Source organism: Cordyceps fumosorosea (assembly GCF_001636725.1).
Source record: "Cordyceps fumosorosea ARSEF 2679 chromosome Unknown scaffold_1, whole genome shotgun sequence".
In the NCBI taxonomy this organism is placed as follows: Eukaryota; Fungi; Ascomycota; class Sordariomycetes; order Hypocreales; family Cordycipitaceae; genus Cordyceps; species Cordyceps fumosorosea.
This window is the reverse complement of record NW_017387301.1, coordinates 633,463-655,614: the sequence shown is the minus strand read 5'-3', so window position 1 is coordinate 655,614 and position 22,152 is coordinate 633,463. Positions and strand designations below refer to the sequence as shown.

The 22,152-nt window shown below is 55.3% G+C and overlaps 8 protein-coding genes across 8 annotated transcripts; 3 read left to right on the top strand and 5 right to left on the bottom strand.

Annotated features, from left to right (window-relative positions):
- Positions 1-135: 135 nt before the first annotated feature.
- On the top strand, positions 136-931 carry ISF_00206 (cellobiose dehydrogenase; the record flags this gene model as incomplete). The annotated part of the gene is made up of 3 exons (XM_018843813.1): positions 136-162; positions 287-365; positions 663-931. 3 exons carry the CDS (start codon positions 136-138, stop codon positions 929-931), a joined length of 375 nt encoding a protein of 124 aa, XP_018708263.1.
- A 1,446-nt stretch (positions 932-2,377) lies between these two features.
- On the bottom strand, positions 2,378-5,187 carry ISF_00205 (serine/threonine-protein kinase sck1; the record flags this gene model as incomplete). Its single annotated transcript, XM_018843812.1, has 2 exons — positions 2,378-3,836; positions 3,890-5,187. The coding sequence occupies 2 exons, from the start codon at positions 5,185-5,187 to the stop codon at positions 2,378-2,380; spliced, it is 2,757 nt and encodes a 918-aa protein (XP_018708262.1).
- Positions 5,188-11,223: 6,036 nt separating this feature from the next.
- Positions 11,224-11,513, bottom strand: ISF_00204 (hypothetical protein; the record flags this gene model as incomplete). Its single annotated transcript, XM_018843811.1, has 2 exons — positions 11,224-11,366; positions 11,426-11,513. The coding sequence occupies 2 exons, from the start codon at positions 11,511-11,513 to the stop codon at positions 11,224-11,226; spliced, it is 231 nt and encodes a 76-aa protein (XP_018708261.1).
- A 546-nt stretch (positions 11,514-12,059) lies between these two features.
- ISF_00203 (hypothetical protein) lies at positions 12,060-12,928 on the top strand (the record flags this gene model as incomplete). Its single annotated transcript, XM_018843810.1, has 2 exons — positions 12,060-12,226; positions 12,292-12,928. The coding sequence occupies 2 exons, from the start codon at positions 12,060-12,062 to the stop codon at positions 12,926-12,928; spliced, it is 804 nt and encodes a 267-aa protein (XP_018708260.1).
- Positions 12,929-12,995: 67 nt separating this feature from the next.
- ISF_00202 (Iron hydrogenase) lies at positions 12,996-14,759 on the bottom strand (the record flags this gene model as incomplete). The annotated part of the gene is made up of 1 exon (XM_018843809.1): positions 12,996-14,759. One exon carries the CDS (start codon positions 14,757-14,759, stop codon positions 12,996-12,998), a length of 1,764 nt encoding a protein of 587 aa, XP_018708259.1.
- A 966-nt stretch (positions 14,760-15,725) lies between these two features.
- On the bottom strand, positions 15,726-17,018 carry ISF_00201 (Zinc finger, C2H2-type/integrase, DNA-binding protein; the record flags this gene model as incomplete). Its single annotated transcript, XM_018843808.1, has 2 exons — positions 15,726-16,396; positions 16,487-17,018. 2 exons carry the CDS (start codon positions 17,016-17,018, stop codon positions 15,726-15,728), a joined length of 1,203 nt encoding a protein of 400 aa, XP_018708258.1.
- A 791-nt stretch (positions 17,019-17,809) lies between these two features.
- On the bottom strand, positions 17,810-19,150 carry ISF_00200 (phospho-2-dehydro-3-deoxyheptonate aldolase; the record flags this gene model as incomplete). The annotated part of the gene is made up of 4 exons (XM_018843807.1): positions 17,810-17,964; positions 18,014-18,916; positions 18,994-19,048; positions 19,142-19,150. 4 exons carry the CDS (start codon positions 19,148-19,150, stop codon positions 17,810-17,812), a joined length of 1,122 nt encoding a protein of 373 aa, XP_018708257.1.
- A 1,841-nt stretch (positions 19,151-20,991) lies between these two features.
- ISF_00199 (hypothetical protein) lies at positions 20,992-21,821 on the top strand (the record flags this gene model as incomplete). The annotated part of the gene is made up of 3 exons (XM_018843806.1): positions 20,992-21,369; positions 21,405-21,538; positions 21,617-21,821. The coding sequence occupies 3 exons, from the start codon at positions 20,992-20,994 to the stop codon at positions 21,819-21,821; spliced, it is 717 nt and encodes a 238-aa protein (XP_018708256.1).
- Between the last annotated feature and the right edge of the window lie 331 nt (positions 21,822-22,152).

Sequence of the window (22,152 nt, the reverse complement as noted above, 5' to 3'; positions counted from 1 at the left end):
CAGGCAGAAACTTGGAAACCAGCCACGGGCTAAGCCGGGGGAGAGACAGACAGGTCGACATCACGATTTTCACAAAACCCTCAGTCCATCCTGCCAATCTTGGGTTCCCCATTGAGCAACGTCAACCTATTCAAAATGCTCAGCCAAATTACTCGGGTCGCTGTGAGTAATCTACCAACCAACTTTCCAACGCCATTGCTGCGCAACTTGCGTCTTTCTGCCTGTCTCGTCTCCCGGCCGCGAGAACCTCTGCTGACTGAGGGGGCCTTCTGTTCCCGATTAATAGCGCGCCCGCTCTGCCATTGCCACCGTCTCGCGATCGGTTCAGACAAGGACCTTTATCGCTCCTACCGTCTCCCGCAGAGGTAAGAATTTTTTTTTCCGAGATGAATTTTTCCCTGGTTCGGAGGTGATGGACGACACATGCGCCAACGGAGAAGACACGACCAGCCTCGGAGAACAGCGGACTTGCAGCAGCCGAAACCTCCAATCGACCTAAACGAACAACAAAGCTCGCCGCGCACAGCCGAGCCTTTTTTTTTTTTTTTGATGGATTACCGAACGATTGCGCCATATTCCCGATCGCCAATGTTTACGCACCTTTGCCCGCGCTTCGTTCTTTTCAGGAGTTATAGAAGCTAACATTCGCCCCCCCTCTCTAGCCGACTTCGTCCAGGAGCTGTATCTTAAGGAGCTCAAGGCCTACAAGATGCCCGCCGTCAAGGAGTCCGACTCCGTCGGCCAGGTCCAGACCTTTGCCGAGCCCAAGACCCCCAAGTCCCCCGAGGAGGCCGACCTCGCCAGCAACCTGCAGGAGTACGAGAGCATGGCCGTCGAGATTGAGGGCCAGGACGCCGCCCAGCAGGCCTCCGGCACCCCCGCCGCCCTGCCCGACTGGCTCGAGGCCGAGGAGGAGGAGACCAAGCACTAAGAAAATCTCATTGCATGAGAAATAAAGAAAAAAGGTTGCATTGTGTGAGGAGCGGCACGTCTCTATCGACAAACAGGACCGGATATCCGGCACAACCGATACGGAACTGTGGAAAACGCCCCCTTTTTACCTTTTTACGGCGCTCGAATTGGCATGGCGGACAAACGCGAGATGACGGGATATTAATCTTTGGGTTATAGGTGTGGAGTGCGGCAGGTGGCAGGGGAACGGGTAGAAAGGGGAAGCGTGGACAAGACTTGTTTCTGGGTGCATTCACGAGTACGGGGACTGCTTGCTGCACCTCTGGTCGGGTTTGGCCATGTCTTTCTTTTGTACCAGTCCTCTCCTGTGCCGGCGGATGTTGAGCCGCCCAGCAGTCGGGCTGGGCGGAAACAGGATTGCGAATCCTTGTTGTACATTTTTCCTTGTAAAGAAATGAAGATGACCCTTTGCATGGGGTGCGAGGGTGTTTAATTGTTTCTTCTGATCATTTCCTTTCCTGTCTCCAATGCGACAAGTCCTAACTAAGCATTCCACCGTCTCCGTGTATATATGTCTTCTGTAGCACCGATGATTATTGATATTCAAAAAAACGTAGAGTGGTCTACATACTTTTGAAACGGAAAACGCAAGGTTGACACAGTATTATCAGCAAAAATGCTGTCCGACAACTCAAAATGCCATCAACAAGGTGCTGCAAGGCTCAATTTCGCTTTGGTCCTCTTGCCGAAGCGGCAAAGAGAGCACGGAGACAGGAGTATTAGGGAACCGAAAAGACAAGAGAAGCACGCAAGAGGAACACCAGTTACAAGGCCGTCCAACCATCCCATCATTCGCAAGGCAAAACCTAGGTATTATTCAACGTCAATTCGTCCATAGACCTCAAGCACACTTAATCAAGCTCTCAAGTTCAAACACGAGACATCTGCTGATGTTATAAAAAAAAGGCATGTGTTGTTTTTCTTTTTTCTTTCTCGCTTCTTTCTCGCTCCTGAAAAGTCAGGAATACAAGTGCCTCTTTTACAAAAGCACGCTACAGAGAGATGAACCAAAGTTGCACATGAATCAATCAATCAGGCAAACAAGGAAGTGAATGGTAATAATGATAACGCCAGAAACAAGAAATCGTTATAAAAACGGTCGAAGACGGAGAAACGCAAAAAAAAAAGAGCCAAGAAAATAAGAACATCACCATTCCAAACGCCAAAATGAGTCTGTACTTGATTAAGTTTGCCTCCCATTCCGTCCATTTGCCTGCCCGAATGTGTCCGCCGACCCTTCGCATGTCCATGATTTCATAAAAAAAAGACAAGAATAAAAAAAGAAGACCTGTTTTTTTGTTCGGGATATCCCACCAATGCCTCTTGGTTTTCCATTTCTTTGTAGCACCTTCTCTCCCTTCTCTTTAATGTGCAGATACACAGATACGGAGCACTCAGCTGAATATTAATCATCAAAGTGTCCTCCCACCATTTGCTCGTCGTGGGTTGAAGTGCGCACGATGCCACTCATTCTGTTACCCTGCCTTACATCAAAGTCATCGATATTGTCCCAGTCGTCAAAGTCGTTGCCGTTTGTGTGGTGGCCCGCGTCATCCATCTCCTCATCATCGGGGTGCACACGGTCACGCATGTGATCGTCTAGCGCACTCTCGTCTACAAATGTAAAACCCTGGAAGTTGGCTTGCACCGACGGCGAGAGGGGTGTTGAGGCAGCGTAGCCTCGGGCGAGGGCAGCGGCGCGCTCGTTGAGAGATCCATTCTGGTCCAAGGCCGTGGTGAACTCCGGGTCGAAATAGGACACGTCGGTTTCAGACTTGAGCTTGGGCTTGAATGGTGGAGCGATACGCTTTTGCGTGAGGAGCGTCCAGTCAATGTCATTAAAGAATGGGTGCTGTTTCAGCTCCTCCGCGTCGTCTGTGGCACCAAGGCGATGCTTGGGATTTCTGTTGAGCAAGCCCTTGACGAAGTTACGGCCCTCTTGCGACAGCGTGTCTCGGGGGAAGCGGACTTTCCCAAAGGCGATGTTCTTGTACATTTGTTGAGTGTCCTCGGCGTAGAACGGGCTCCAACCACAGCACATCTCAAAGACCAAGACACCAAGTGACCAAAAGTCCACCATCTTGGTGTAGCCAGACTCATCCAGAAGCACCTCGGGGGCGAGATACTCGGTAGTGCCACAGAACGTGTTTGTAGTGTCGTTCTTTGTGAGGTTGGCCTTGGAGAGACCAAAGTCGCAAAGCGCAATGTGACCGTTGGCATCAAGGAGAATGTTTTCAGGCTTCAGATCGCGGTAGACAATGTCATTGTTGTGGAGGTGTTGAATGGCGAGAATCAGCTCTGCAATATAAAACTTGGCACGTCTCTCGTCGAAACGGCCCTCTTTTTGCAAGTGCCAGAAGAGCTCGCCGCCGGACATGTAGTCGGTGACCAGGTATAGTTCCGAGGGGGTTTGGAAGGAGAATTTGAGGCCGACAATGAAAGGAGAGTCTGAGGTGGCAGTGCGAACTAGAATATTGCGCTCGCCAACGGTATGGGCCACCTCCTTCTTCTGTACAATGACCTTCTTCTGCAGTACCTTCATGGCGTAGATACGCTGCGTATCCCTTTTGCGAACCTGGTAGACTTGACCGAACGTCCCCTTGCCGATCAGCTTCAGAATCTCGAAATCGCTGGGGCCGTAGTGCTTCTTTTCGGTGCGTTGATACAGAGCTTCGACATACACCTCTCCAGTTGGCGCGTCCTCGTCAACGGTGTTGACGTGGCCCTTGAGGGGAAACCAGCCGCGGACCAGCGTCTCCTTTTCCCTGGGAGCTTCAAACTTGACATGACCGAGGAACTTTTCACCGCTGGGAGTGTGGTCGTAGATAGATACATCGACCAAGGAGCCCGAGTCGACAACATCACTGTAATTCCACGGGTTAGCGAGAAGAAATAGGGAAGACTGTAGAGTGCATACAATACGGCCTCAGCATCCCATTTGGGGTGTGTGAGCGAAGCTTGGCGACCGTTGCGGTTGCGAAATGTGTTATAATCGGTGATGCTGGTGTTGCTACTTTGACGACTGCGCATGGGAATCGCCATGGGCCGACCTGAGTCACTTGCTGATCGTTGGATAGGGATGCCGCCAATGGCAGCTTGTGCAACGTTGAGAGGCTCTTCGTCCTCGGAAGGTCGAGGACCGCCCGAGATGAGCTCGGAGCGCTGGAAGACGGCAACGACGTAGGGGTCGTGGCACTTGCGCAGGCCGCGGGCCTCGGAGACCTTGACTGTTAGCTTGCCACGAGCGGCGGGGACCTGGGCGCCAGTAGAGCGAGGGGTTTGCGTCCCGCTGGTCTCGGCGCCATCGTTGCTGGCGCGGTAGACTGTATCTTTGCCGTCCGACAGCGAAGGGCGGGCGGTCGAGAGAGCTCTGGTCGGGGTAGGAGGACCGCTCTTGAAGATGATAGAACGTGTTAGCTCTTTGAGCCCATCAAGAGAAAACCATTTGCTAGCCGTTTGAGTGGTTGAGGAAGTAGTAGAAGCAGAATTAGAAGAATTAGAAAGTGTAGTGTCATGAGCATGGGAAGGCTGGGCGCGACTCTCGTCTAGAGAGTGGACGCCACGGGTAGGGAGCGGCAGCTGCTGAAGGGCGCCCATGGCATTAGCAGCAAGAGAAGCAGACCGACCAGCGGGTGCACTTTCTTGCGAGCGACTGCTTAAAACATGTATGGCTGAACTTGCAGACGAGCAAGGCTGTGACGGTGGAGGGGTGGGATATGGATGGATGTTTGTTGTGAGGTGCTGTGTGGGACCCGACTTGGCAGCCACAGGGACGGGAGGATGTGCGACCGCCGATGCATCGGAAGGAGCAGAGATGCTCAAGGAGGACGAGGAAGAAGGCGGTGCAGCGGCCTGTGGGAGGGGTGGTGGGAGCATTTGTATCCCCTCGGAGGCCGGAGACGGAGCCTGATCATCGCCATCGGCGGCTGGAGCATCGGCGGTGGCTGTGGCATCGTGGGCAGCTGTGAGGGCAATCTGGGGAGTTTGGGAGGTGGCTTGGGCATTGTGCTGCCAGGCGTCGAGGGAAGAAGGCGGAACGGCTGTAGAAGGGTCTTGACGAACCTGACCGAAGTAGCTCATGATCCCTGGGAGGCGCTTGTCGTGGGGGTCGGGTTGAGGCGTCGCAATGCCGGATCGCGGGGTGTCTGAGCCTATTTGATCGATGCCATCGTCTTCGGCGGCCGTTCTAGTAGTGGATTGGTCAACGGTCTGCATGGTGGCAGAAGATTGAGAGGTTTTTAATTGCAAAGGCCTGATCAAGAGGCCCAAGAAGAAAGTCAGGGAAGGGGGGGAAGAGAGGCAGAGGAAAAAGCCCGGTGGTCAAAGAGGAGACGAAGAGGGAAAAAAAGCGTGGCAGAGTGGGTGGCGAGCGCGGGGGAGAGAGGGGCTTGGGCGTATAGTTTGGAGTGGTTCTTTGCGGCAAGCCGTAGACGTAAGAGCGGGCTTTTTGAATGACGATCCCAGCAAGCCAGTCAGAGACGAGGTTGAGATGACCAGCGGGTGGAAATAGGATGAACACCTAGTTCATGGCTGGTCGGTGAGGTCTGTGAGAGGGAAGGTGAGGCCAGAGGAGTAGGGATTGCAGAAGTGAAGCTTTTCGAGGCAAGGCCTGCGGTGGAGAAGAGTGTTTGTGCGACGAGATTGAGCGACTAGCTTCCTTCGGCGATGGTATAGGGGAAGAGGAAGAGTGTGTTGTGAAATTCGGAGAAAGGAAGAAGATAGAGTACCAGAGGGAAGGAAAAAAAAAGACGGAGCAGTTGCTGCTATGGAGATGGAATTGTTGGTGACCAGCCGAGTATACAAGGTTTGCAATCAAAGGGTTGGGTTTGACCGGGCTGGCTGGGCTGGTTGCCTGGGTTTGCGCCCCTGCAGGGCAGGCGGCAATTCCGAGAGCGGATATTTCCAATCTGGCAGCTCTTTTTTCTTCCACAGCTGTTCCTTTTTTGGGCCTGACTCTGGCTGATGCAATTGATTAAATTTTTTTGCCAGGCGGGCCAACGGACTGACAGCGGAGGGCAGATAGGATCGGGTATTCCGATAGGTAGTAAGGCATGTATGTATGTACCGTACCTTGCGGTATTCCATCCTGTGCGGGTATTGACGAACTCTTTGTGGCCACTAGCCACATGTACTTAGCCTCGCCAGTACCTATACCAAGAAATAGGTGTATCGCGAGCTAGTGCCCAACGACAAGCCTGGGAGGGAGAAGGAAACAACCGGGCTGGCGGCGCTGATACCCTTGTGAGCCCAACTAGACCTGAGCTGGTCAAGGCAAACTTTGCGCCTCGTCAATTATAGACGCTGTGTCGCTGGTAGCATGTGCGGGCGGTCGCGTCGTGCACCAATGGTGTGGTACTAAATCTGCATGTATGTTGTCATCGGGAATTGTAGGCGAGCTTCCCGAATTGGACGGCCATGCAAAATTTTGATCCCATTGGCAGCAACCGCTGGTATTATTACCGGCCCACCGCAATTGGACGCCACAGCCGTGCGCAAAGCAAGGCAAAGCAGCAAGGTAAAGCAACAAGGTCGAGTAAAATGAGGGCAATGCTGATGTGCCTGGCATGGCTCATATGGTGGCTGGGTAAGTCGTACAGTAAGGCATGCATTCAGACCGGCGAGGCTGCACTGTGACGCAAGGTTCGTAAGGCGGCGATCAGCGATGAGAATGCCTTATAGCATGTCATCCACCGCAGACCTGGGTTCAAGGTTGGCGAATCTCAAACACTGTTTCGAGGGTGCGTCGCAGCACTATGCAATGCATCGGATCCTCCAGCCATTTGTCCATGTGGGCGGCGCATGGAATTGCCATGTGGTTTCGTAGTAGCGAGTGGCCGGGGATGGACCAGGACGGCCCAAGACGCAGGGCAGCTCGCAAACGCGGTTGCTTTCGGAGATGCCCAGACGAGGTAGGCCGGCTAGCAGACAAGCAAGCAAGCAAGCAGCCTGGATAAAAATGGAAGCATCTGCAGAAGCAAGCCAGAAGCACAGGAGAAGCAAGCTCGGACCAGGTGGCTGACAGAGCGGTTGCAAGCCGGCGTAAGCCAAAGAGTCAGTCAGTGCTTGGCCAGCAAAATGACAAGTCTCTAGCACTGTTTTTAGCGGCGAGACCACCACTGCCAGCGGGCTCCAGCGCACCCTCTCCACTGCACCACACCAACTCGCGACTGGGCTGACTCGCAGAAAGGGTAGCACCAAGCAAGTACCTCGCCGGAAGAGAGGTAGGTAGGTACCTGGTATACGGTAAACCAAGGTTGGTATAAAGGAAACCAAGGCAAACCGTAAACCGCCGGCGCCACTTGACTGAGGTGTGAGTCTGTGACCAGGCGGCGTGGCGGGCAACCCTTTTGCTTCGCTGCCCTTCCAGACTCTCCCGGCTTGGCCACCCCCCGGCCCATAATAAAGCGCGGCGCTGAGGCGGAGTAGCCACTGACAAGCCTGCCAGAGTCACCACCAAGAAGGCCGCGAGAGCTGTTTGCTCACTGACTGACAGAGGTACCAGGTGGCCGCTCGTGTCAGCCAGCCTCGACTCGTTTCCATCTCATGCTTGTCTCGTTGCTCGTCTTTTTTTTTTTTTTACCCAGAGGGAGGGGTAGAAGTGCCGGCTTCGCGAGAACGAGTTCGAGGCTGCTGACGCCTTTGCCGTAGTTGTCCATCCCCCTCAGCTTGACCGGTTGTGATATCGGAGCCCCGTTTGCCGCTGCTCGCCGCTTCCCGATTATCGTGCAGTCCCGTCCCCCCTTTTCCCCATCTTCTCTCCGGAATTCCAACTTGGCAATCGTATGCCGAGAACCATGTCAGAGGGTTGGCGTTGATGACAGCGCCGCTCGATGCGGGACACCAAGAGCAATCACAGCCACTGGGCCGGTCGCTGTAGTAGGAGAACCACTCCAAATGCCGCCACTGGACGGCGGGTATTGTCATTGATGACGACAAAGAAAAACAAGGAAAAAATAGAAGAAAGAGAAAGAGTAGAAAATAGTTGACTCACTTGGACATCATGGCTTGTGTTGCTCGGCGTAGCAGATCGAATCCGCCGCCGTTGTGGTGTTGATGAGTCGGGTCGTTTCCAGTCATCATGGCGAGCGGGTGTGATATCAACGGCAACCTAGATTAGAAAGAAAACGAGAGTGGTGAATGGAAAAGATGGATGCAAAGGAAATTGAAAGAGGAGAGGGGAAAATTGATGCCAGACAGAACCAACGGCGTAGATGTTGCTCCCGGTCAAGGTTCGAGCCGTGGCTGGTTGATGCCGTAGCAGGGTGTGAGCGTGGTAAGAAGTGAGATTCAGTAGAGTGTATGATGCAAGTGTAGAGGTCGACGATGAAGAGCGGCCGCTAGTTATCGTGAACGCCTTATTAATAAGAAGAGGGCCTTTGACTTTGACTACCCGCCACCCGGGGGCGAGGCCAAGTACCACAAGTTACAACCACCTTGCCTTGCCTTACCTTGTCTTACCTCTGTAGGAGCCAATAATAGGCACTATGGGCACCCGCTCCGACGCGAAGGGCCTCTTTTGCCTTGCAAATTTGGGAGCACGACAGTTTTCGTAACGAGGCCGGGTGACACATCTTCAAAGAACAAGCTTTGAACAGCCTTCCAACCAGCCTCCTGTTTCCAATCACTGTTCTAATCACTCGCCGGTACTCCGTTCTCATCCCATGTTCTATTCACTCTTCCCTGGTAGCACTTTCTCCTCTTTTTGACCTTGCATCCATTCACCCGCCCGCCCCCTGATGTGCTGAACCTCGCTGCCTCTAACTACTACTCTACTCTCTGCCCCGATATGCAGTGGCGGCGGCTCTGTCCATTGCTCATTCCAGCCCGCCAGTCCATAATTGCGGGACGAGACCAAGACTTCCCCGCAGGCATCGAGGAGGGGGAACCGCTGTAGGTATAATGCATCCTAGTAGGCCAAGGAAGGGCCAGTGCCAGTGGAGGTAGGTAGTGCATGCGCGAGATGATTTTTCCCCTACCAGTCAAAATTCCCGTCTTCCTTTCATTTCTTTTTTGTTATGGCTTCCGGCGGGTCTGTCTGATGATGGAAGCTTCCTGCGGCACGTATGTATCCATCCCCTCCTTGCCCCTCATCTTATTTTAGAGCTTGCCTTGTCCGACAGCTGTACGCCCTTTACAAGCTTTCTAGTAAAAGTGCAAGAAAGCCTCTTAACTTAATTGCCAAGCCTTAGATGAGGAATCATGCAGATTCTATTCTGTGGCGAATGGAATAAGGAATTTGCTACTCTGACTCATTACTTTGATTGTTAAACGGAGTCTAGATTTGAATACCCGTTGCAGTGAGGCTCTGCAGCTGGTTGTTTGCCACTGACAGCTCAACTATGTAAGTAAGTAGTGATCTAGCTAGGCGGGTAACGAGTGCAACTTACAACACCCAGAGTACCTTCCCTTCTTATCCATCAGTCATCCATCCCATGCACGACTGACAAACGGAACAGAGCAAGAATCGACACATCACCAAAAGAAACCCTGGCAAAAAAGCACAGAAACCAGCTTTCCTTCGGAACCGGAAGTCTCGGCCTGTTTATCAAACTACCCCTCACCTATCATTCTCCCTAGATTCCCTTCTTCGTCCCAGTTGATGGAGCCGCGGACTCGAGCCAAGTCCTCACTAACTAGAACCAAACTTCCCAGAGAATAGAGAATGCATCGCCGCCAAACCAAGACCGGTGCCAGATGTACCGACAACTTCCCCCGAATCCCACTCAACTCCTCCGATCCCCGCACCAAATGAAGCATTCACCTTTTCACGCAGCCACCTGTCTACTGGACCGCTAATAGTGATTTGTGAAACGTTACCGATGCTCAACCCTTACTTCCAAGCTACCTTGACATGGCAATCCCGAGTCTCCCCGATCGCGATGCGATGAAATCGAGCTATTATACCAACAATCTGCCTCCCCGGCCTCGCCTTCCAGGAAGCTGCAGGTGCAAACCGGCAGACCCAGCCACCAGGCTCCTTTCTCGTTACTCATGGAATTCCATTGGCTTGTTCTTTTCTTTTCCCATGTTTCAGCCGCTCCGCGATTTCCTGAGATCATTCGAATCTCTTTCATCACCCAGGCATCGCCCAAACATAGCTTAACAGCCAAGCACGCGTGGCCCTACCAGAAAGCCTCGAGTCTAATTGCAAGCCTGACCAAGCCTGCGCCGCTCTCTCTCCGTACATTAACCAGCCCCTTTCACTATCACGCTGGCTTTTCTCCCCCCTCGATGCACTACTGCATTTTGATTGCTCTCTCTCCATCTCGTAAACTCGCACAAGCAAAAAAAGCCACACATATGTCAAATTACTGTTTGCTACTTCAGCTCCGAGGCGGTGTACCATTACGTGCTCAAACCATGGACACGAGACAGTCAGAGCGCAGCTGCCACCCTTCGATGCTCGTTTCGATCGCCGTATCTTTACATTTCATCATGTATCAAATTCTGGCTTGGTCTCGGGCCGCTTCGCGGCTCTGATCAGGGAGCTCTACTGCAAGTTTGGAATCATCAGATAAAGGGGTACAGTTGCAGCCTATGTAAATCATTGCGCCGAGAATGTTCTTGGAGGGTTTTCAGCAAGTACCTAACTATGGACATTGTGTACACACGCCACTCAGAGGCGCTGCTGTACCTTCCAGACTATGTAGGTGGCTGGGTACGGCAGCCCGAAATGTCGCCGCCACTATTTGATTCTTGAGTTTCACAAGATCCTATAGTTTTCAAGGCTAATTCATACCATCTTCTGCCAACCGACATGGTAGTTATTGGAACTTTCACTTGCATTTGCTGCATAGAAGACGTTACTATAACCAGCAGCAGCTTCGTTCGCCCCCGTCGTTACGCTGCAGCCCAAGTACGCTGAACAATATATTATTCAGCCGCACAGCATAAGTTGCACGGCGTACGCGACATCGCCGAATGGAATGCTGAGAGGCGCGGTTCAGAGGCTGCGTCTGAACAGCATGGATGATTCAGCTGAGCATAGAGCGTCGATCTCCATAGAATATGGTAATATAACCACACGTAACCTATTGTTTCCCACCTGCGCAGATACCAGCGAGAGCGAAATCAGAAATGTTTCTTGAGCATGTACGGTTGCACAATGCCGGTATTCTGCAAAATAGTTCTCAATGCCGCTTGCCGAGGCACACGAACCGAGGCTTCCGCGCACCCAGCCGCCGAAAAAAGCGCCGTAGTCCTGAGGGTCGAGAGAGAAGCAAGTGTCGTAAATAGAGCTCCATCACCACCTCATAGCTGTGAGGAAGCCGAGTTCACCTTGGCCGCTTTGATCATATCCAACCAGTTCCGCGTCATCTTCGCCGTTACGCCCTCTGGCCCCTTGAACTTGGGATCTGGCGACGGCCGAGCCTCCAGGGGATTAGGATACCGGTCTGCACCAAGTCATCAGTTTTGTTTGCATTATAATAACTCGTCGCGGCCACCAACTCACTGGCGTTGAAGGAAGCATCAGTCAGCCTCTTCCGGTGGTGCTCCTTGTCGTCCTTGTGTCTTTTGCTGTTGGCCTTGACGGACGCCATGGGCGATGAGTCAGCCATCTAGTGCGGTGATTGGCAACTTGTAAGAAGTGAAGCCCTTTGTTTATATGGCGGACGACGTTCTTTGTCTTGTTTGTTGCGTGGGTGAAGTCCAAATGTATGGGGCGCTGTTCGTTGGCCCCCTCCTGCCTTCCGAGCGTGGCTACTTGACTGCGCCCCACAGGTCCCTCATTCTGCTCTCGAGACCTCCAAACCAAGTTGCCGCACACAAAATCTCACCATTTACCACGCAACTGGCAAACATCGCCGCTAGCCTTACACATACGCGTTGTTCTCTGGCTACCTCTTTACATGCCTAGAAGCATCAAATTAGCGGACCGCAGCCCACATCTCGGCACAATATCCATGCGTTGACCTTGGTCGAGTCTCCTGCCCTAAGCGTGCAAGAGACGAGAGTTAGTTTTTATCTCACCACCTGTGCTGAGCGGAACCAGCCAAGCCTGTCCGGCTCCGAGCCAGCGCTCGTAGCAACCGCCACGATTATACAGGAGCAATTGCAGTGCTCACAAAACGAAGTCCTCTATCACAATGAGCAAAAGAGCCGTTGTCCCCGACGCTTGGGATGACGACTGGGAGACTCAGGCGGATCGGGCTGCCAAGGAAGAGGCAGCGAATCCTACTCCTGCACCAGTCTTGACCAAGGCTGAGCGTCTGGAGGAGCACGTTAAATCGAACCGAAAGCTATGGGAAGCCGCGTAAGTTGCCGAAATCCCAAATCAGTCAAACAGCGCGACGAGGCCCTGTGCTTACGCAAATGCAGCGAATCCAACGAGACGTTTCACTACGTCGAGGCCACCAACACCGTCCCGCTGGCCGCGACGTTCAAGCCGCAGGTCAAGCTGCTCAGCAGGAAGCCGGTCATCGCTAGGCGCGGTGAGCCCTCCCGTCTGGCCGATGACGACGACGGGCCCAAGAAGGAGGTTCAACTCACCGCCGAGGAGGTGCGTGCCAAGCAGAAGCGTGAGCGTGACGAGAAGCAACGCAAGTACGACGAGGCCCGCGCCAAGATCTTTGGCGACTCCGCGAATTCCTCCCGCGGATCGTCACCGGGTAACAACGGCACCACAACGCCGCCGCGGTTGGACGCGAGGTCGCAGCAGGGCCGCGGCGGTGGCCGAGGGCGGGGCGGACGCGGCTCGGATAGTACACGCAGCCCGTTTGAGTCACGCCGCACGGCTCTGCCGTCTCAGGCGACTCCAGGCAAGCTGTACGACCCGAATTACTCGCCTAAACCCGACGCCGGCTTCCGCAAACGGGACGAGGCGGGGGGGTGCGGCAACGGTGGCACGGGGCTGCAAATCCGAGACGAGGGCGTGCCATTGCGGGAACCTAGAGGACCGGACGGCACTGGAAGAGGAGGCTTTGGATTTGCGCGGCGTGGCGCGAAAGAAGCTTGATTTGCTGCTGTGACAAGCTACATCTATGCTATCTATGCTGTACATGGTTCGTTCTATCTGCATCCTGCTACCACCCGCCGCCAATTTTGCCTGCGAGCTGGATCACCCGTTCGCCCTCGCTGGCCTTTCCAACATCGCTAATGACCTCGCGGTATGTGGTGAATGCAAGTCTACGTAAATCAATGCCGGTCATGTCTGACCAGTATGCCAGGGTATCATTTATATAAGAGTGGGAGACGCCGAGTACCACGTCTCCCGCCGCAGGCCCGTCCTCGACCGCGGCTTCGTCGTCGCCCGAAAAGTACGCCTCATCCACCTCGGCCAGCCACTCCTTTTGCTCCTGCGGCCCAGGTTTGTCGGACAGCTGCTTGCGTTCCATCACGACAGTGTCGTCGACCTTGATCTGGCCACCCCCATTCGTGCAGCCGCCCGGGCACGCCATGACCTCGATGTAGCTGTGCTCGAGTGAAGCCGACTTGCCGCCCGTGGGCCGACGGGCGCTGCCAAATGGCTTGCCGCCCGGCATCTTAGACGGTCGCGCCGGCTTCAGCCGCCGAACGAGGTTCTGGATGTTGCGGAAACCATAGTACCTCGCAGCCTTGAAAACAGGCTCGCCGTCGACGGACACGACGTATTCGACAACGTCGGCATTGCGGCCTTTGATGACTTGGATCTCGGCACCAGGTGTCTGTGCAGCTCTGCTCTGCAGGATATGGTACAAGAGACCGCCGGACGAGCCGGCGGCAAGGGGTGTTGTTTTTGACACGGCCGGCGAGGGCGATGGTTGGCGGAACAAGAACTTTTGTAGCGTAGGGTCGGGGAACGGCGCCATGACGGGCGGCCGGGCCTCGCGCGATAGCTTAAAGAAATCCAGACCCCTGCTCTCAGCCAGCATGAGGACCTCCTTGCTCGTGATGACGCAGTCGACGTCGCGCACGCCGCGGCCCGGTCGGCCGGACCGCGCCCACACCTCGTCGGTGAGCTCCTCGCGGCTGGCCTCGAGCTTCTTGTCAAAGCACGGCATGACGGCGAGGTGCCAGATCCGGCTCGGCGGGATGCCGAGCGCCGCGCTGAGAGTCGTTTTGAGGAGCGTGCCGGTGAGGGCCTGCGGTGACTTGACGCGCGAGAGGTGCGGCAGCACGTGCGGATGCGTCTTTTCGGCGTAGCACACCCATCCGGGGCACGACGACGCCAGAATGGGCTTCTTGGCGGGTGCCGTTGCTGTGAGAGAGGGGGAGGAGGAGGAGCCGAGGACTTCTTCGGCGCTCAGCACGTGCGTCATCTCCCGCGCGGCGTTGGTGTCCACCACCCACGCGAAGCCGCCGCTGGCGTGCCTCCCGCTACGGGTCAGCGCGCCGCCGTCGAGGAGCAGCGTATCCAGCATGGCGCCCGCCTGCGCGGCCGAGACGCCCGGCCCGCACGCGGCCGCCAAGCTCGCGCGCGTCTGCGGGCTGACGCTCGCGACGAGCAGCTTTGCGTTTTCATCCTCCAGCCCTAGCACAGCGTATCGGCCGGATGAGGGATCGGGCCCGACGACGCGCAGGGAGGGCGCGGCGTCGAGGGTTGCGAGGACTTCGGCGTGGGACTGCAGGCTGACGAGGACGGCCTCGGCGGAGGTGACGCAGCCAGAGCAGGCGAGACAGTCGGTGAGGGAGATCTCGGCAGGCGGGGCGGTGGAGGCGGTGGCGGAGCGGGAGTCGCCGTCGAGGATGACTTCAGTCTCGAGGGAGGAGGGGGGAGGAGCGGCGGGGAGGGTCTCGATGGGCTTGACGCAGGCAACGCCGGGGGCGATGAAGTCGTTGAGGTCGTCGGTGGAGAGGATGGCACTCATGGTCGACCGGGGGTTGCGCGCCGCTGTAAGGCGGGCTTTTTTTTTAGTGTATGGAAGAGCGTTGAAGTTTGTTCAGAATGCAGTCGCTGCGTGTGCTTTTTTTCTTGTGAGGGTGATGGTGTGGCCGGGTTTCGGCTCGTCGACTCCGAAAGGGTTCTGGGCACGCTTTAAGAAGACGGCACAAGGCAGGGTAGGTGGCAGAGACTGCCTTTGGTCGTACAGATGGCGTGCCGGTGTTAATGAAGAGAAGAGGAAATATTTTGCCAAGGAGCGGTCGCGTTGAGAGGGCAAAATGAAGTCGTCGTGGAATGGGAGAGAAGGGGAAAAAAGAATGGGCGGTTCGAAGTTTTGTGGTGGCGGTTTTCCCACTGCGTGCTACTGCTGTAGGTACTAAATAAAGAGAAGGCATGTGCGCCCCCGCGCAATGACGGCCGGGCGATTAGAAATGTAACCGGCCGTGGGAAAACCCCGCTGCCCTGCGAAGTCGGCGCACGCTAAGCCACGCTAGGAAATCACTGACAGTGACGAAGTCTAGAGAGATAGGGAATTTGCCGTTCATCGTAGCAAGGCATGGCATAGATAAGTCCGTGACAGGTTACTGTTTTTTAGAAGACAATATTTTTGTTCCACGAATAAAGGCAATTGCATTAATCAGGCAGTAGTAGGTGGTGCGTTACAAGCACCGTATACAGTACACGTGAAACCCCAAACAAGGGGATGAACGAATAAAAAAAAAAGGAAAAGTAGTACCATGACGTGCCGTATCCCCAAGAAACTCCTTTAAATCCTCGCATTCCTCCTCGTATCCCGTCTTTCCCATTTGTGCTATTACATGAACCTTCTCTTCGTCGGCGACTCGGGCTGCCATTGATCGGGCCAGCTCGCGCGCGACGCCAGGAAGGCAATTAGTCCCCGAGACGCGGCAGCAGCCGCACGCGGGGATCGGCGCAAAGGCGACGACTGCTCCTAAATAGCAATGGCCCCTGGCCGGAGCGCAACGGGTCGATCCGCCTCGTCGCTCGCCGCGGTGGCAGCCCTTTTCACGCCGTTCTCCTGCGCACGCGGCTGCTGCTTCTCGTCCTCGGCCGGCGCTCCGTTAGTCGCCGCGGCCTCCTCCTCCTCCTGCTTCTGCTTCTGCTTCTTCTTCTGCTCGTCGGCGGCGAGCACAGCCTCACGGCGCTGGTGCCAGTCGACCTCGCTCTGGATGACCTGCGAGAGCAGCACCTCCTTCTCGAGCCACTCGTTGTAGTAGGTCTCCTCCCACTCGCGGCACTCGCGCGTCAGCGTCTCGCCAACCTCGCCGGCCCACTTGGCCTCCCAGTAGCATTTGCGGTACAGCTTGTCGACGGGCAGCGCGAGCTCGTCGGCCGTGAACAGCTCGCTCGTCAGCGGGGTGAAGTAGTCGGCGTGGCCCACCTCCTCGTCCTCGTCGTGGGCGGCGGTCCCCGCGCCGTCCTGGCCACCTTGGCTGTGGGATTGCGGCGTCTTGATGATGATCTTGAGCTTGCTCGCCTTGCCCGGCGGGCCGGCCTGCATGGACTTGGGCACGGGGTCGGAGGGGCGCAAGGCTTCGGTCTCGTGCACGGTCCGCATGTGCTTAGCTAGGGCGTCGGATCTCGTAAAGGAACGGTCGCATTCTGTAAGAAGCAGGGTTGGTTAGCCTCGAGTTCAACACATCGATGAATATAACAGCAGCCCGGCGGGAAAAGGGAAATTTCAAGACGCACCTGGTAGGTAGCAGTAGAATGGCTTCTCTCGCGTGTGGCTGCGCATGTGTGCCTTGAGGGCGTAGCCGCTGGCGTGCGTCAGGCCCTTGCGCGGGCAGCTCTTCCACTCGCACGTGTATTTTTTCTGGCGGTTCTCGATGTGGGAGTTGTGGATGTGCTCGACCAGCCGGTCCATGTTGCCTTGATCGCCGGCCTCGCAGCCGTCCCAGTCGCAGACGCTGACCTGCTCCTGAAAGTCCTCCTCGTCGAGCCGCGCGTTGGCCGGCGAGCTGGGGATGTCGCCTGACGTGTCTGACGACAGGTCTGACATGCCCTCGAGGTGGTCTGGCTCGGGCACGACATCTACGTGGTCGTGGTCGGCGTCGTGCACGGCGGCCGAGGAGGCGCGCGACGCCCGAGATGCGCCGTCGACCTTGAGCCGCTTCGACGGGCGCGACGAGGCGTCGTCGAAGTCGTGCCCTTCATCGTCAGAGCGCTCCGAGGAGCGCACCGAGGATAGCGGCGATTCGGGTGGTGAGTAGCCGCGAGCCATGACTGTGAATCTCTCGCCCTTTTTTTTCTGTTTCGTGCGGGTTGGGTGGCCGCGGTGAGCGCTGGCTATGAGGCGAGTTTGAGGGTGCGGCTTCGTGTCGGCGCCGGGGGCCTTCTGCAAATTCGCGATCGCACGCGAGGGAGGCGCCGGTAGATGCGCTACCTGAGATAAAGAGCGTGGGCGGGTGTGTTGCTGGATCAATGGTGATGTGCGGTGGTGATGGAGAGATGACAAGGAGCGAGATGTTGCATCAAGGGGGAGAAGTTCACTTTTGGATCGTGTTTGCTGCGAAAGCTTCGGCTTGGGTGAGACGGTGCTCCATTGGCCCAATTTTGCTGGCTGAGCGAGGCTTGCGGGCCACTGATGACATGGCGCGAGAGCTTCAATCAACGCTGAAAAAAGCAAGAAAGCCCCTAGCAACGCACTGGTTGAGAATAGGGGAATCTTGTGACAAATTCCAGATTTTCTAGAGAATTATTTCATCAATTCCCGTTGGACGTTTGATTTTTGCCGTTTAGATCATGGTGTACGTACCTATGTAACAACGAAAACTTTTATTAGCCCATGGTGTCTTCAATAGCCGGGTATTAGTAGGAGTCCATCTGTGACAAGGGGATCAAGCAGAGTTTAGTATGCATAATTTGACTTCAAGGTCAGGCTTGTATTCTTTAGATCACAGCATATGTAACAAGGAAAACTTTTTTCATCCCATGGCGTCTTCATTCGCCGGTATCTCCCAAAATCCAAATCCATCATGACATGCATAAATATACTAAAACAGATCAAGAAGCTTAAGCGGAGCCATTGATGACCTTGCGACGCTGCTTGACAGCATCAGCAAGGTTGTCAAGGACCTTAACGGTGTCCTCCCAGTGAATGCAAGCATCGGTGATGCTGACACCGTACTTGAGGCCAGACTTGCCCTCGGCGGGAACTTTTTGGTTGCCTGTTGAATGTTAGAAGAAATTTTGTGATCAGCCAAGAAGAAAATGTACCCTCGTTGTGATTGCTTTCAATCATGACGCCCATGATGGCGTTCTCGCCCTTGGCAATCTGCTCCGCAATAACCGCAGCGACCTTGGGCTGGTTCTTGTGATCCTTGAGCGAGTTGCCGTGGCTGCAGTCGACCATAAGGCGCTGGCTGACGCCCTTCTTCTCCAGGGCAGCCTTGGCCTCGGCGATGCTGGCGGCGTCGTAGTTGGTGCCCTTGGTGCCGCCGCGGAGGATGGCGAAGCAGTCTTCGTTGCCGGTGGTGCCAACGATGGCGACGACGCCGGGTTTGGTGACGGAGAGAAACTGGTGGGGGTGCTTGGCGGCGCCAATGGCGTCGATGGCGACGCCGAGGGAGCCGTCGGTGCCGTTCTTGAAGCCGACGGGGAAGCTGAGGCCGCTGGAGAGCTCGCGATGCAGCTGGCTCTCGGTGGTGCGGGCGCCGATAGCGCCAACGGACAGCAGATCGGCGAGGAACTGCGGGGAGATGGTGTCGAGCATCTCGCTGGCGATGGGCATGCCGCGGTGGGTGAGGTCGACGAAGAGCTGGCGGGCGAGGCGCAGGCCCTTGTTGATCTGGAAGCTGCCATCAATGTCCGGGTCGTTGATCAGGCCCTTCCAGCCGACCGTGGTGCGCGGCTTCTCGAGGTACGAGCGCATGACGATGAGCAGCTCGTCCTTGTGCTTCTCCTTGGCCGTGAGTAGCAGGTCGCAGTAGGCCAGCGCGGCCGCGGGGTCGTGGATGGAGCAGGGGCCGACCACGACCAGCAGACGGTTCTTGTCATCGGTGCCGTTGACGACAGCAACGGCCTCGTTGCGGGACTCGAGGACCGTCCGCTTGGACTCGGATGTCTGGGCAATCTCGTGCTGGAGGAGGTCGGGAGGGGTGAGAGGGTTGTAGCCGCGAACTGGCGGGCATCAGCGTTAGCAAGCGCTGGTGAAAGCAGGCCTCAATTGGGCGAGTAGTTGATGTAGGGATACGCACTTCTCCAATCCTCCGAATCGGCCTTGTTGCCGACGTTTTTGTTTTCAATGTAGAACTGCATCGCAAAAAGCGCAAAAAGTCAGTCACCCCGCCATGGTAGTCGCTTGCAAAATATCGCGGGGTCGGGCAGCAAGCTGGCCGCACATACCGAAGCCATGGTGCAAAGGGGTATAAAGACGCGTGCGAAAAAAAAAGAAGTAATAGATAATAAAAGAAAAAGAAACAGTAGAGTCTGGTTCAGGTGAATTGATACCACAGAGTTTCTTGAATAGCTGCGTAGGAGCGTGTAGCAGATAAATAAAGATAGGTGGCTGTATGAAATGGAAATTTTTGAATCGCCGCCAAGCACAAGGGCCCAATATGACGACGGAGAGAGGTAACAACTGTTTTCCGAGCTGCAGCACCAATTTTCTCAAGTTGACAAGAAAAAGCGCCGGAGCCGGAGGGTATGAGTCGATGTGGCGGGGCAACTGGACAGAGGGTGTCTACTGAGGTGGGAAGGTGGTCAATAAGGGTTGTGTCATTGGGCACTCAAGACAAGACCCTGCAGGGCGCAGGGCGCAACACAGCTTGACATTGCATGCAGGAGGCTATAGAAACAGGGAAAATCGTTATGTCAAGATGCGGCATATGTCGTTTAGACGGTGACGGCCGTTGCCGAGTTGGCAAAGATGCATTGAAGAGGTGAGATGTTGTCCCTTGCTGGTGGTGCCATGATTGTGGTCTGATGCGCTGTACACGCAGTTGCAGTGGATAGATGACTACCTTGTATCTCCCCGTAGATTGCTGCTATAGATTGACGGAGCTATCGCGGAAGAGCTCTACAACTGCTTGACCGCCATAGTTCTGGAATTTCAAAAGAGACAGACGAGTGAAACTAGATTTGAATCAGACCTTACAATTTATACATGTTTTAATCCTCTGCTTCATGACACTTGTGCATGCACAAAGCGAACCTGCACAAGCAAACGCGCCCGCCAAGAGTCATGCACTCGGCCCGACCATGATCGATAAATCTGCATCAGACGCCACTTAATTATGGATTACCCAGCTAATAAGCTTCGCCTGTTGCAAACGAGTGTCTCATTCATGGCGCTCTGCTACTGTGACTATTTTACGAACTGCCATATCCGATACTCTACATAGGTATCGCTCGCTACAAACTCGCATTTTCGTGACTCTCTTTTCCAGCCTTTGTTTCAGTAGGGGCACGTCGTTAGGGACTTTCGACGCGTTCCTCACCAAGCCAGGATCGGCAGGCAGGATCGGCAGGCAGGATAAACGGCTTCGCTGCCAACTAGTTTCCTGAGCAGCTTCAATCACCGCTTTTCTGTTCCTCTACGATATTCCGAAGCCGCACAGCACAGTGCCCTCATGGCTGGCAGTCTTTCAGCGAGCCCACACCGTCAGCTTCACATTCTCCTGCTACGCTCAGCTAGTTAGAGCGTTACCGACAACGATGGTGATACCACGAGCATCGAGCCGACTAAACGAAACGGACTTGCATACCTTGCCATCCCCGGATAGTATTACGCGTTGCCGAATCAAGCGCCTAGAAGCGATGCGTGCGATATGGTGATTGCAACCTTATTCTGCGTATTCTCCCCGGCAGCAACCCCCTGCTGTCCACCACACACAGCAGGATCCTTCCGCACCTTGCTGACTAGATCGAGGCGAGCCATGGTTCAAGGCTCGGGCGAATTTCTCCAGGAATGACGCTCTGAGGTTGCAGTACTATCCCTGGCACTGTTCACCCTGCTGCATTTGGCTGAGCTCCTGTGCTCGATGATCTGATTAAATTAAATAAGCGCTAGAGCGGAATCCCATGGCTTCACTGGCACCATGTCCCTGCGCGACAGACGTGCTCACCATATTGCTGCAAATCGATACGACGAGAGAGAGATCCCGGCATGGAGACAACTATATATTGTGCGGTCAGCTTCTACATCCCTCGTTGAGCCTGCACTGCACAATCAACGCCCTCAAACAACGACAACAATGGTCTGCTTTCTCAAGTACACTGGCGCTGCATTGGCCGTGATCTCGACGGCGATTGCCTCTCCCACCTCCGCCACGGTTGATGCACGCAAGGCGCCGCTGATCCCCAACGGCAAGAAAGCCGGTTCGGCAGGTGGCCGCGCCATGCGCCACTGGAAGGACCATATCGGCTGGTGGTACGACTGGACGCCCAAGCCCTCCGGCCACGACGAAGTCATGGGCGTGTCCATGCTCCGGGGGCGACGGCACCAGAGAAAGACCGACGCCGACCGCCTGCGCGCGTTCCAGATTCTACACGAGACGCCGCTGTACCTTCTCGGTCTCAACGAGCCCGACTGCCCCGGCAAGGACTCGGCCGACCTGCGCGTCGCCCAGGGTGTGTCGACCTCTGGAACCGCTACATCGCACCCAAGGGCCGCGCCGGCAGCCTACTCGGCAGCCCCTCCATGTGCAAGCAAAAGGACGAGGGCTGGCTCGCCAAGTTCCGCACGCAGTCACTCGACGCCGACTGGGACTTGACCGCCATCCACTCGTACAAAGACAGCATGTAGGGCGTCCAACTGGAACAAGTACGGCAAGCCCAACTGGGTCACCGAGTTCGCCTGTGTCTCCGACCACCCGAAAGTGGGCGCCCTGCCAGGAGCAGCGGAAGATCAACAACTTCATCAACGACATCCGTCGACCTGTTTGAGAAGAACGAGCACGTCATGGCGTACGCGTACACGGGCGGCGGCGGCCTCGCGCCGAACTGGCTGCCGACCAACGGCGACGGCTCGCAGCTGTCCGAGTCGGGCGGCACGTACCTCAATGCCATCACAAAGTACAACTGACTTTTCCAAGTTGCGGTTGTTGTCTAGCAATAGGGCTACTGTTGCTTGGTTGGGACCAAAGATGGAGGAGGATGGAGTGCTTTGGGAACGGCCAGGCCCGTTTATTAGATGGCTAGGTATGTAGACAATTCAAGTACATACACGTCACTTCGAAGCAATGTCAGTGGGTATAAATTTGCATCTGGGTATATTTTGGATGATAATCATGCAAAAAGAAAAAAAAAAAGTCAACTCCGCCGGTTCGTTAGAATGTCAGCGAAAATGATGCCTCCTAGATTGCTCCTGTTTATACAAAGTGTATATATCCCAAGAAAAAAAAATGACAATAGCA